General features: G+C 38.4%; 1 protein-coding gene across 8 annotated transcripts in view; it reads right to left on the bottom strand.

Moving 5' to 3' along the window:
* spega (striated muscle enriched protein kinase a) overlaps positions 1-7,507 on the bottom strand; it is a 58,439-nt gene extending 50,932 nt beyond the window's left edge. For 2 of the 8 annotated variants that reach the window (XM_055008470.1, XM_055008473.1), the window contains exons 1-2: positions 4,733-5,239; positions 3,272-3,826 (exon numbers count right to left, since the gene is read on the bottom strand). In XM_055008470.1, coding sequence (XP_054864445.1) covers positions 3,272-3,653 — 382 coding nt within the window. In that variant the 5' untranslated portion in view covers positions 3,654-3,826; positions 4,733-5,239. Of the gene's footprint in view, positions 1-3,271; positions 3,827-4,732; positions 5,251-7,224 lie in introns of those variants that run through there. The other 6 variants (XM_023265805.3, XM_035946213.2, XM_055008472.1 and 3 more) reach the window with 5 other exon arrangements.
* Between the last annotated feature and the right edge of the window lie 7,062 nt (positions 7,508-14,569).

Raw genomic sequence — 14,569 nt, 5'->3', positions numbered from 1 at the left:
TTAACTGTTACGAGCAGTCGAAGGATCCTGACCCCAACTCGTCAACCGCTGCTTTAAGGGTACAACAAAGACCTTTCCAAATGTTAGCTTATTACTAACTGCAAGTCACGTCGGACGGGTTTGTCACAATATAACACTGATCTATTGTAAAAACAGCTTAAAATACCACAGGTGACCAACTTCTTATTCCCTTTGAGCTTCTTTCAAACGGCCTCTCTGGCCTTCAGAAGTTTGACAGTGTGTTAATCAGAAGCTATGACGTCAATAAAATGGTCCAGACTTGTGACACAGCACTGCTGTGGTTTCTGGTTGGTCTGATATCTTAAAGTGGCAGCCCTGACTGTCTGACTCACTGAGCAACGCTAAAAAGCAGCCATTAAAACTGAGTGCACACACGAGCAGATACACGCAACAGACAAACACACTATCACACACCATTGCCTGTATCTTTTTCACCACGCTGACCGTGATTGAGTGTGACAGTGCCGCGTCTTGACCGTGGCGATGCTATAATTATCTGTGATGTCTGCTGGTGCAATCGGAGAAGGGGGCCGGCGGCATCCACACATCACTAGAGCACGAGCCCTGAGGCCGGCACGGCACATACCGGGCCATAAATAACCACCAGGAGAGAGAAGAGGGAGATGGAAGAAGGAGGCAGAGGTCAGAAGAGCCAGAAAATAGCTAAAAAATAACAAACAGTAGTAAAAAAAACAAAGAAAACATATTATTCTGTTGTTGTTAACCTGTTTGCTATTCATGCAAATGGTAACACAGACACTGAATGTTTCAATAAGAAGTCTACAAAACCAAAATGCTGACAACTAAAATAACATTTGACTATTTCCATTCAAAGCTGTGTTAATGTTGTCTTTATATATGTGAGCGTGGGATCTTTCAATGCATAGGCCTCAGGATTAAATATTTACCCAGCATGACTTGCCTGTCGCTGTCATATCCATTTTTCATTGTACCAAGTCAAAATTTGTCTTTTTGCTTTTAGGTCAAGTCTTTAGAGTGTCTCAAGCACAAGTCAAATAGCAGCTCTTCGTTTAAGTCTGGACAAACATCAAGTTTGTAGCTCCAGTTATAGAGAAAAAGAAAACAACAAAGCAACAGACCAAAGAGGGATAAAAATGGCTTTAATTAAAATAGCGGCATGTACCTTGCAGCATTGTTAGATAAATCTAAATCCTAACTTCAATCAGGCTGAAATTAGCAGAGAGAGACAGAGAGAGAGAGAGATAGCTGAAAAGAAGACATATTTACTGAGATTAAAACCAGGACGGAGACATGGAGGTGCTGAGTGAAATGGCAGCTGGACCATGTGCAGCTCATAGTGTGAGAGCTGCTGACATGTGAGCTCAACTGTCAACTTTCTCCACAGGCCGACATCACTATGATCAAATGCGCCAGCAATACAATGATCTCACTGCCAGTCGCAGCCTGTTATTTTACACAAGGACTCCAATGGATGATGCAAACCGGTGGCGAGTATTTATACCACCAAGTGTGATGGTGATGTCCTTGGAAAACAATATACTGCTGTGGTTTGATCCCAATGGCAGGCCTGCTTTAAAATCATTTCTGCTTATTGGGCCCTTAACACAACAGAAAAGCACCACTTCACACATAGCAGCTACAGTTATGCACAGATGGCTTGACGTTTTAACCCGTTAAACATTTGTTTGTGGTATTCCTCCTCTGCATAAAATGACATGAAATATAGAGCTGTATTTGCACATAGCAGGGTTGAGGTATACGCTGATCCTCGACTTAGTTACTGGGGCATAGAAGACAGCTGAGCTAAAAAGGCCACAAAAGCTTCACTGACAAATGCTGTCCTTATAGGCAGAGGTGACAAGACAAACTGGGAAATTATAGACTATCCATTCAAAGCCGTCATACTTGAACTGTCCTTGAGCAAGACACTAAAGCAGAAATGTCGCAGATCCACTTTCATGTCACTTTTCCAAACCAATTGGTGAGTTTACTTCATAACATTAAAGTAATTTGGTGTCAGGCAGGATTGCACTCATAACTTTTTGGAAAACATAATTTGTGTCTTGCCAGCTTTGCTGTGTGAATTTATGCTGACAGACCAGCCATCCTGAGTGAAACTGTCTCACCAAAGCATTCTAATTTTGGAAGTGTTAGAGAGCTGCAACAGCAGCAATATCTTTACAGCCTAATTTAATTTTACAGCCTAATCATGGTCTCACTCTCCCGTTCAATCAGTTAGTTTAGGATTCATTTGATTCAAATCGAAATATTCATGAAACAGCTTGCCCTGACCTCCTCATTTTCAATCAGTTTAAAATAAGGACTTCTATCTTAAAATGTCGACTTTCAGCATGAGCTCAATCAACTTTTATCATTCGTCCAAAATGGAAATGGAACCATGTTCCACCCTCCACATAGTAAGATTCGCCAAGACAACCTTATCTCAAATAATAATAGAAAGATCAGGTATAATATTTACCTTATTTTTTTCAACAATGGCAATAAAGTCAGTATCATAGCAAGAGTTTGGACTAGCAGGAGACGCTCAAACCTTACAGCTGATATCTTTGTGCAGTTATTTCACACTGTTTATGACATTATTATATTATTCTGCCTTTTGCACTGTTACAATATACAATAACAGCAAGCTTTCAGATTGATGATACAACTGAATGACTGGCAATATTATTGAACCATGTGTAGTTGTAGACAATTTAAGTCTTTACAGGCTAACGTGAGTTTCCCAATATCCCTAAAGTTAGAAGCAACAAATCCTCAGAGGAAGAGTGTCGTCGCCATGTGCCCAAACTCTAACTTATACAGTTCAATAAACACAACAAACAGCCAAAGGTTCAGCTGTGCAGCTCAGAGAAGTCTCTATTTACAACCACAAGCTAATTTTAAGCCTTTCCCACTGCTGCTCTGCAGATATAAAAGACGGGGGCAGCAACTCATGTTTAAAATCCAATCTTGGATCAACAGTTGTTTGGTTTAAATGGGGTTCCAGAGACTAAGATTATATCTTATGAGAACAAATATTAAATTAAAAAGACAAAAAGTTGAGCATGAATGTGAATATCCGAACAGATTTAAGGATCCAATTTAGAAATATGCTGTTGTGAATTAATGGTGTAATGAAAATATAAAAGTAAGCGACAACTCCTTTTGAGGACCATTTAGAGGTGAAAAGAAAATACACCTGAACCTTTACAATCCAATGTTAACCCTTCAAATTTCTTTAACCTAAGTATGAGTTGCTTGTGATTACCTTCACCGAGGTCCATAACCGCCAGGACAGCGCTGCAGTCTGCCTCTCCCAGCTCATTGGTCGCCACGCAGGTATACAAGCCAGCATCGCTGGTTCGACAGTCCCGTATCCACAGCCCCCCCGAGTCCTGGCCCTCTGATGGAGGAAGGAGCTCGTCGTTGTGGTACCAGGCCAGGGAAGGTTTGGGATACCCAGACACCGACACCCTCAGTCGGATATCACACCCTGTTCCTACAGCTGCTTTACGGAGTTTACGGATGAAAACTGGCGCTGTGGGTTCTTGCGTTTTATCCACATTGTCTGAAACAATCTGGTCACTGGGGATTTTGGCCCTTTTGGGTGGGATGTTGAGACGGGGACTCGACCTGGAGCCTTCTGCCATCTTGATTTCTTCCAGACTTCTTCACAAACTGCACTTCTTATCTGGTAACTGATTGGGGTATTAAGGTGTGCTGCATTTACTGGATGCCTCTTCTGAGAGACTCCATTGGTTCAGAGATCTTGAGGCTCACAGGGACTACAGAGGATGTTGGACCTGGGCTGTTGCACCGGGGACTGAAATGACCAGAGGACAACAATCAGAACGATGGCAAAAGAACCCATTAATAACCGGTTTATAACACAGAAATCTTATGAACAAGCCAGGTAAACATTTTACTGCAATCACTTGGCTATATTGCCAAGAAACTGGAGATTACATATTTTTTAAAGGCTAGGCAGTCGAACTTAAGACACTATTATATTGCATTATGTAGTTCTGGGGTGCTAAAATCTAAATTTTTCAAAAAAAAAAATATCAAAACCTCTCTCTCTCCCTCCCCTAAATGTATTTATGAAGTTTTCAAATAGCTGCAGTATTCTTTTACAAAGCAAGAGGTGACCTGTGTTATACCATAGACTTCTTGTAGGCGCAACACACCATTAGATATGTCCTGTCAGTTTTGGTTCAAAAGTGATGAGTCATACAGAGAGGAAAAAGTCAAAGTATGATAGGCAGAAAGATAATGTTTCCTGGCACCTCAACCCATTATATTAAGATGCTACTAAGGTGTTGCCTTACATTGGAAACAACAGTTCAGGATGTGTAGAAGCATGTGATGTTAGAAGTTATAAAACTACAAGATTTGTACAATGGCGCTAAAGTGGACTTTAACTCTAAAGGTCATGATTTCCCTTCTTTCTCTGACACTCATTTACGTCTGACCTTTAATTGAAAGTACATCCCTAAAATAAAAAATAAAAAAGTACAACTGGTGTGTCTTTGTCCTTCAGATTGACAAACCAGGTCATAAGAAGTGTTGTTTAAATGTAATAATTATTCCAAATAATTAGAGTGCCCTAATTACCCATCAAATAATGCATGCATTTGTTTCATGTTCTAATTCATGATATTCTAAAATGCTGATCCAAAGAGATGCCTGAAATAAACTTTAACTGATAATAGAAAGAAATGCAACTTACTTCACTTTTGCCACTAAAGCCGAAAGGAATCCCTTTGGACATCCCCACAAAGTCCAAGTTAAGGTAACAAGATCCATGGAGCAAAATATTTCATCTCAAATCATTTGCTAAAGCCAGTGTCTGTGCGTGTCCTTTAGCGAGCTCGGCTGTAGGTGTAAGTCCAGCTGAGATCATGTAGCATTAGCAGCCACCGCCATGGTCCCTTTCAACAGCTCCAAGCCCCGCTGAAGACTGCCGAGGCACACACACAGATCCTTTTTCCTAAATGTCAAAGTGCTCAGGCCTTCTGGACTAGTGTGTCTTCACTAGCAACCCCTGAGTGCTTCTTAAAAAACTACACTTTTAACCTTTTTAGGCCTCCAAGTACTTAAATCAGCTCATGTTATCTGTCTCCTTCTCTGCTTCACCCCCCAACTCCTCAGTCTGGACCTCGACAGCTGCACTGCCACTGATAGGTCACATTTCTTGGGCTGCCATGTATGACCTATTCTACAACACACACACTCCAGGCCTTTTAGATAATATTATCAACCAAAATGTGTGTGTCTGTGTGAAAGAGGCTGCCACAGCATGTGTGTGACAGTTGGAGTTGCTATAAAAAGAAAGTCTAAGAATACAGACAGGACTTGACGTGATTCGTGCAACTGTAGGGCAATGACAGATTTGGATGAAATTTTCAGGGAAGGTCAGAAAAGTCACAAGGACCAAGTGATTACATTTTGGCAATAATGCGGCTTAGTCTGGATCCATGGATGTGTTAAAGATTTGTGTATCATTGCGAGATAGTGGCACAGCATCACTGTAACTATGACTACTACGTGAATGTGATTCTACTATAAATCCACCGCTGTGGACTGATCGGGACTCATATGTCAGAAATGATACAAGGAACAACTGATTCAATTGTGGGGGTGTTTCTGAGTCTCATCAATTCCCGCCGCATGCTACATATTTAGGTCACGTGATTTGCTATCCATACATGAAAAAATGCTGCATTTCTGACAATGCCATATGGGGGCATAAACAATCTTGGGAGAGTGCTGCGCTCTCTGAGTGCAGCTAACATAGTGTTCACTTGTTGTCATAGTTACAGTGACTCCGTGCTGCTAGCTCACAATGATACAGAAATCTTTAACCAATCCATGTATCCAGACTATAAGCTGCATCACTGCCAAAATCTAGTCATTTGGTCCTTGGGTCATTTCTGAGCTTCCCTGAAAATTTTATCCAAATCTGTATGTCAGTTTTTGAGTAATGTTGTGGACAGACAGACAGACAAACCAACGCCCATGGTCACATAACTCCGTCAAGGAAAATGGTGGAGTAATTACTGCATCTCAACATACTAATGGAGGTTTAGAGTTTCACAGATGATGACAGGAAAAAGAATCCACCCGCGATCCAAAATTCTAGATAAAACATCATCTTCTTCATCAGATCACTGTAACATCAGAACATGGTCATTTCCTTTACACACTGCATTACACTGTCACCGCAGTTAAATCAAAACCAGGGTAAGTGTTTATTATATCATTTCTAAATGGCAGACTTTGCCCAAAACAAAAAAAAAATCAGTATCTGGGTTATTCGTTTTCACAGTCAATATTAATCTGATCCATCTTTTTCACTGTAGATGCTGTTTTACAAGTTTATTAAAACTGTCTTCATTAATAATTGAATTGCTCATTAAATCAATGTCAACATAAATAAAAGACGACAGAATATATGTACATTCAGAGCACAGATGACTCTTTTACTGAAATTTCTTTGAAGTTAAGCAAAGAAAGTTGATTCAATGACATGTCTCTGAGGAGAAGAGCCAGTCTGATGTATGTGGAGCTGAGCTAATGGATGACTGAGCCTGAAAGGGACCAGATATGCTTCAGATCACTGACTTTATTCTCTCTCTGGCAGGTTTAAGGAGCCGTTGCTGTGGTGACAGGACCTGAGAGATCCTTCACAGAAAATTCTAGTTTTTATGAAACAAAGAATGCAATGAAATCTGCTTAAAACAAGTGTCAAGAACACAGCCCAGGTCTTAATGATAATATAGCAATTTTAGTAAAATCAGTATGTTTTATACAGAGTTCAGATCAATAGGCAGCACAGACCTCAGACTATGACAAAACTAAGTTAATTTATAAGCATTACTAGTCCAAAAAATCTTGAGACTAAGTCTAAACCAACAAAAAATAACTTAAAAACTATCAAATCAGGCTCAAACCTCAAGGAAGACCAAAGCGAGTCAGCTATAATGTTCAAAACATTTTACTTTCCCTATTTAAAAACACTCTATGTGACTATTCATAGTTTTGATGCCTTCAGTGAGAATCTTCAATGTAAATAGTCATGAAAATAAAGAGAAAAAAATATTACATCAGAAAGTGTGTCCAAACTTTTCACTGGTAGCGTATGCGGCATGCAGCTAAATTCCAAATATAACATTACTGTGGGAAACTACATGATTACAGAGACAATAATTCTAATCTTACCTGAAGATGATATGGAGCCCAGCAACCATGGATGATTTTTCTGCACTGTATTGACTGGAATTAAGAATTCAGATGCAGACTGCCTGAGATGGATCTGTGAACGCTCTCATCCGTTACATCTACCTGTGTTACACAAAAACAGTCCAGTGAGACAGACTTGCGTGCAGAAAAACTCTATTATGTGACATGTCCTGGTGTAAACAGTGAATTTTGTCGTGAGCATTACACAGAATACATTTGCTGCCATCTTCTCCATCACCCAAACAGTAGCCCAGCTGTCAGCAATGCTAAGGTCTCAGACAAGGACTGCATGCATAAAGCCCTGCTAGGATGGACCAAGCTTGTGTAAGACAGTTTTGCTATTTTGTGAAGTTTCCAGCTTCTAAGCTCTAAGGATATCACCAGTATATGTACTACGGTAACAATACTGGTAAGTAAATGCATAAAGGATAGATTTATTGTCCTTTTCTTTTCTTAAAATGACATTTAAAGCTACAGTTTCAACTGGCAGTTTTCTCATATTCTTCTTTCTACAGCTCCTCCTGCTGGATCAGGATGCATCACAGGAGAGCAAAGACGGACATTTAATCAGAATGAAGATACTTCAATTACATTTTTCATATATTACTTTTGTACTTTTACCCAAGTAGAATTTTGGATGCAGGTCTTTAACTTGTAATAGAGTATTTTTCAATTGTTGTCTTGATACGTAGAGATTGGAATAACTCCTTCTCTATTGGTCATTCTCTTTTATTCCCTCCTTGTGAATACATCTTGTGCATAAGACAATCCTTAATGTGCAATAGTTTGAGCTTTTCTAATATTTTTCAAGTTGTGACATCATAAAAAACGCATGTATTTGTGTGCCTCTGTAAGGAGAAAAGTGTTGGTGAGGAAAGCATAATTCTGTGGATAAGAATAAAGATCAAAGCATGAGACTGAAAGCCAAAATCTCATTTTATCTTCTGATGTTTTGACAGCATTCTGCTATTTTACATGAAGGACAAAGTGCAGATAGTAGGTGTGGTAGAAACGCATCTAGGTTATTTTGTTTGTGGGTGCATCTATATTAAATGGCCACGTTCTATGTAGCCGTGATTTCTGATCATCAATAACTAATAAACAAATGCTGCATTTCCAAAAAAAAAAAAAAAGAAGTTGCATTTCTGACAATGCCACATGGGGGAATGAACAGCCTTGGTGGAGTACTGAGCTCTCTCAGTGCTTTTCTAGTTCCTTTCAGGTTTACATGGGCCACTTTTTTGAAGAAACTTAGTCAACAACCTCTTAATATACCTTGTTTTATTGCACTGTACTGCAAGTAATTTTCACGAAGTGTCTACTAGTGTTAATCAATAATGAATAGACTAAAGTGTATTACAAAGACAAGATATAGTCAAAAAAAAGAGAAACACTTAAAACTGCCCTAACAGAAACTTTCCTGCAAAGTAATTACCTGTACATCCAGTCAGGTTTGTACTGACATTTTAGAGGGTTTATCAAGCTGCAATGCCTGTCAAAACTTTATCTCAAGCTAAAGCACTTTGTCTCAGAGAAGGGAGTTATTAAGATTCTGGAGGCCATGATTGGACGTCTTAATGAGACAACCTGCACAGACAGCTCTTCGGAAATGACCTGATGTACCAGTGTTACGTCTGCAGACAGTCAAAACCTGGTGAGCAATGGGTCAAAAATGAGGGCAAAATAAATGTTGTTATTGAGCATATTTTCATATGTTAGCATTTTTGCAATATAATAATAACTGTCATAAGTAACTGTAAGTTTCCTCTGTATAGTATTGTTTGTTCCACATACCACCAGCAGCACCACTGTATATGTTAATAAAAGAGTGCAACTGATGACAGTTTTTCAAAATCAGTACAATATATTTCACGTATGTTTGAAAGTCTGTTCTTCGGATGCCAAAGCAGGTTTTAAATACATTCATAGTGAGAAAATCAGGTGTCACTATTTTAAAGTTTTTTTTTTTTAAAGCGGTTAGCGTTGAATTACATCCTTACATCGTTAATAAAATAGAAGATAATGACATTTTTAGACCTGCTTTTACACAAAATGTTCTTTGTTGGACAAAAGTAGTTGAACGGTGATGCAGTATTTTATCGCCCTCTTCTGGTAAATATAGTATATGGGACTTTCAGATTAAAGCTGATTTCAAAACCAAACAATCCTACATTCAGTTTAGTGCCCCGCATCCATATTTTTTTTGGTCTGAGATCCAAATGTTCAAAAATAAGATGAGACTGACATCTGAAGTCGATCTATTGAAATGCCTAAATGTTTCTTTAAAGCAAGGCTGTGTAACTATTAAAACAAGGAAATAACACAAAATTCACTCAGATGTAAAGATACTGAATTGAATGAATTCATACAGAAGTTTTGCTGTGGGTGGTAACTTAATATATGCACTTCAGTACTTTATTATGACTGGCTCCAAAACGCTGTTTTGCTGTCATAAGAAAATCAGCTCTCACTATTTTAAAGTTGCTTTTTTTTTTTTTTTTTTTAAAAGCTGTTAGTGTTGAACTATAGCCATAAATTATCAGTAAAATAGAAGAGAATTACCGTACATCTTTATACCTGCTTTTCCATGAAATGTTCTGTCTTTGTTGGACAAAAGTAGTTGTGTGGTGATGTAGTATTTTACTGCCCTCTTCTGGTAAATACAGTATATGGTAGTTTCAGATTAAAGCTGATTTCAAAACCACACAATCTAAGTTGCATACTGACCATGACTGGCTCCAAAATACTGCTTTGCTGTCATAAATCCTGCAGGTACATTCAGGTGAGCACAGACAAGCTTAATCAATGTGAGACCATCTAAACAGTTTACAATTAATATTAACTGTACTTGGAGCTGCTCGAATCTGTTGTGTACTGAATAGCTGGTTTTCATCACTCACCCTTGGGGCGGCTTGGCTCAGTGGGTAGAGTAGCCGTCTTGTAACTGGAGGGTTGCCGGTTCGATCCTCACCTGGTGAGCTCATGTCGAGGTGTCCCTGAGCAAGACACCCAACCCCTAACTGCTCCTGATGGCTCGTGGTTAGCGCCATCAGTGTGTGAATGTGTGTGTGTGAATGGGTGAATGTGATGTATAACGTAAAGCGCTTTGGGTATCGTTTCCGGTATAGTAAAGCACTATATAAATACAGACCATTTATCCTGGCGGGTTTGACAATTTCTAAACTTCACAGACTCAGCCAGGTGTTTTGCCTGTGCTGCCGACAGCATCTATGTAGTTTATACCACAACAGGATACTATTGTTTGGATACCCTTTTCATTTTGGTAGCATGCTCTTCAGAATTACACAAGCATCTATATCAGAACTGGCTATTGACCTGGCTGATTAATCAAACATATGTATAAATCAATCAAATTTTATTTATATAGCACTTTTCATAGAATAAAATTGCACCACAAAGTGCTTCACAACATGAAAAACATTAAATTAAAAACAAGAAAACCTGTCCCTCCCACCTCCGGTATGTACATATATACACACAACTGCACATACACAGACACACACTCACCATGGACTGTAGGGAGACATGGCATGGCACTGAGGATCATGGAAAACGCCTCCATTAGGGTTGTCCACACTGGGAGGAGCCGCAGGCCATGACTGCTGGCACCCGGAACCCCCAGACCCTGTAAAACATCACTACACAACGGCATTCCACGTTTGTAGTTAGTGTTATTCTAAATATTGACGAGATTTTAATTTTTACTGAAAATGTATATTGTTTCGTTATATCGATTATTAGTTTGATTTCTAAACAAAAAATACATCAGTAGACACCTACTTTGAACTCAGACACACCATTAGAATTCATCTGAAACTGCAAAATTTACTTCAGCTGAATTTTACATAACATCTAATACTTCGCAGAGTGACAACCCTCCACCTGGACACCAGGTGTTCCTGTCTTTTCAATCCAAAGCTGAGGGAGGGTCATCAGCTGATTGAGCCACACCTGGAAGCAAGTGGCTCAGCTTTATAAAACCTCCCTCACTCCTACGCTTTGCACTTTGTGAATGTTCATCTGAAAGGTGCTTAAATTTTAAAATCAGAAATTTCTCTTTTCAATTGGACAGGAATCAACATTAAATGACAATATTGTAAAGAGATGCAATTTCTTTCATGAGTTGAACCAACTGCGTTTTAAAACTCAGTCACATGATCTGGTCCACTGGACTTCAGAAACAGCCAATGAGATCCTCCAGTCGTGGCTGAGTGAGTTAAACATGTGAGGGGAGTAGAGTGTCAAAACACAACTCACCACCATAAAAATGGTTTTGGAGCAGGCCAATAGGGACTTGGCAGAAGAAATAAAAATCTGAAAGACATGTTGGTTCACTCAAGTCTAACTCGGGTCAAAAAGAAATCACAGGATTTTAACGAATATTTAAAAAAAATCAAATACATTTTCAACGGTATTTCAGGGTAAGGGGCTCCGATATAGCATGATATACAGTAACAAACAGCTAATGTGGTTTATGGTATCACATGTAAAGCACGTCAGAATCTATGTGGGGGAAACTCAGAACCAGCTGATTGACAGACTGAAACATCTGTATCACATACGTAAAATGGACAGAACCACAGTTTTATATATGCCCTTTCAAGAACACAACAAGGACAATGTCATAATTTTTGGACTAGAAAAAAGTCAAAAGTGGTCAAAACAACAGAGGCAGCGAACAGAAAGGAGGTGGATTTTTTAAAAAAAATTGGAAACCTGCTATCTGACAGGCCTGAATGAAAAAACTGGGATAGCAATTGGACATTCTGTCTCCATCTCCTGACCAAAATAATGCACTGCAGCACATTACACCTGGAATGTGAAAGCAGAGAAGGATTAATTCAACGTTACCATTTTATGATGAATTGTATATATTATTTTTTTATTAAAGATTTTATGATTTGCTGTTTTGATGTGTTGTGTTCTTTTTGATTGGCGCTTGTCTCCACTTTTAACACTATGAATTATGCACACTTTATTGCAGATACTTTGATTTTGCAGGTAATACAGTACTTGGTAATACAGTAGTGGTGTGCTACTGCTATTTTTTCTTCATTAAATGATCTAATTACCGTTTTGTTCCTGACAAGACCCAAAGTTTAAAGTTTTTCCAGTATCTTGTGAAAACATTTTTACTTGGGGAAGCTTTGAATGAATTATTTTGTCTATCTGGGCTTAAAAAAAAAAAAAAACAATAATATGAACAAAATTGTTATTATCTGAATATTATTGTCTTTTTCAGGTGGTTTTATGAGCTCCAGAATCAAAGGGTTTTACCTGTAAGAGTTCCAAATACATTTTGAGAAACTCTGCAAACTTTGCAACAAACAGGCTGAAAGAAAACCAAAAGATGCAGCTTTAAAATAAAACTCTGCTCCTGAGTGCAGCTGCAGCCAACAAAAGCTGAATCAGGTGAAACTTTACTCACCAAAAATCTGACGATGGAACAAGATGCATCCATTAAATCTTCTTTGAACTGATTGCTGAACTCTTTGAGACAAGAAAAACAAAACAGTCAGAATCAGATGCTTTAACTTCCTGCAGAGAACATGATCTAACATCACTTCCTGATTCAGATAGATAGATAGATCGATAGATAGATAGCATTTTCATGAAACTATCCAACCTCTAGTACACATACTGCTGAAACTATTAGGTAGTTAATCCAGCTGTACTTTGCTGAACGTTTGAAGCGCTTGTGTTGGCACTTCTCAATCCTTTTAGAATTTTTACAGACCAAACCATAAATCAATTACTGCAGAAAATAATTAGCAGAATATCAGTAATTTAAACAATCATTAGTTGCAGTTAATAGTTGCAAATAGGCTGCACCTCAAGCAACTAAACCAGTAAAATGCTGCTTTTACAGAAAAGCACTAAATTGAGTACTTTTATTTGTAGTACTTTTATGTACGTGTACTTGAAATAGTATTGATCACGTCCGCGGTGATACAGTTTTACTTGTGTTACTTGTATTTGTATCAGATTACTTTTTCTTTTTTTAAAAAAAATGGTGTAAACACAACAGACCCTGAGCTAGCTTCCAGCGGCTAATATTAGCTAACGTTAGCAAAGTTTGTTGTTACTGTTCAGCGGATATTTCCTGGTCGAAACAACCAAACTTTGTGAACATTTGGTGGCTTTGTATCCCAAACATGATGCAGGAAGTAAACAAAGCGAAGTTACCTGTTTAGGAGGCATTTGTTGTGTCCTGTTGTTGTTTTTCATCCAGCAGTAGCTCTGAGCTAGCACCTAGCTAGCTCTAAGCTGGGGCCAACAGCAGCTGCACAATTGTTACTGATAACACTAAGTCAGCTAAGCTCAAAGGTTAAGGAAAACCAATATATATATATAATAACATCAATATCAACCATCTCATTGTTGACACCTGTGTTTTTCCAATTACAAGATAAAATACAGTCAGAGAAAACAATAAAAATGTCACCGTCTTGCTGTACTTACACCTGTAGCCACAGAGGGCGCTGTTCAGCAACACTTCTATAATCTCACTGTAAAGCTCATTTAAAACAACTGATAAATTGTGCTTTTTCCACTAAAACTTTTCCCTGACTTTTTTTAAATTTATAAATATGAGTGCTAGAAAACCTCAATGAGGTGAAAGACACTAAAAAGTCCCATAGATGGAGTTACTACATAATATATCTGGGTTTGTCATTAGGCCTTTGGTCCATTGTTAAGATAAAAATTCTGGTTGGTTCACTTTTAAAGAACCTCTCTGTTGAAAATATGTTTTATTACCTAATTATCATGGCCATATGGTGTTTCATATATGCTTGAAGACACGTCATGAACAACATACGTGAAAATTTCCACCTTATAACTGCAGGAGGTGCAGTTTTAAAGTCCATTGTAAGTCTGTATGTGACACTACTGGATTTGGACTGGCTTCCAAATAACAAACTGTGATTATTTTAAGGTGCTTGAGTGTGAATGTGTAGTCTGTCTCATTATAAATGCTAAGAAATGTAGTTTGAAGCTCCAAAAACACCTTGATATAACATTCATTTACTCAATAGCCAATAAGTTTAGAACAAAACTCCTGCCAACTTCTGGTGATCACATGTCCTTGTACCAAAACTAACAGTATGAAAATACTCCTCTCAGAAGGAATCAAGAATTCAAGGCTGGTCAGATAAGAAAGGCTTCTCTTGTTTAGTGGTTCAGCAGGTGTATGATAAAGCATGCAGAATACAAATACATGCATGCACACATAAAGCTTTTAAGCTGCAGAGATCCAAACAAAGAGAAGCTATTTTTAACAGCGTGAAACATTTTTTGTGTT

This window comes from Amphiprion ocellaris, chromosome 24 (genome assembly GCF_022539595.1).
Source record: "Amphiprion ocellaris isolate individual 3 ecotype Okinawa chromosome 24, ASM2253959v1, whole genome shotgun sequence".
NCBI lineage: Eukaryota > Metazoa > Chordata > Actinopteri > Pomacentridae > Amphiprion > Amphiprion ocellaris.
This window is presented reverse-complemented; position numbering and strand designations above follow the sequence as displayed.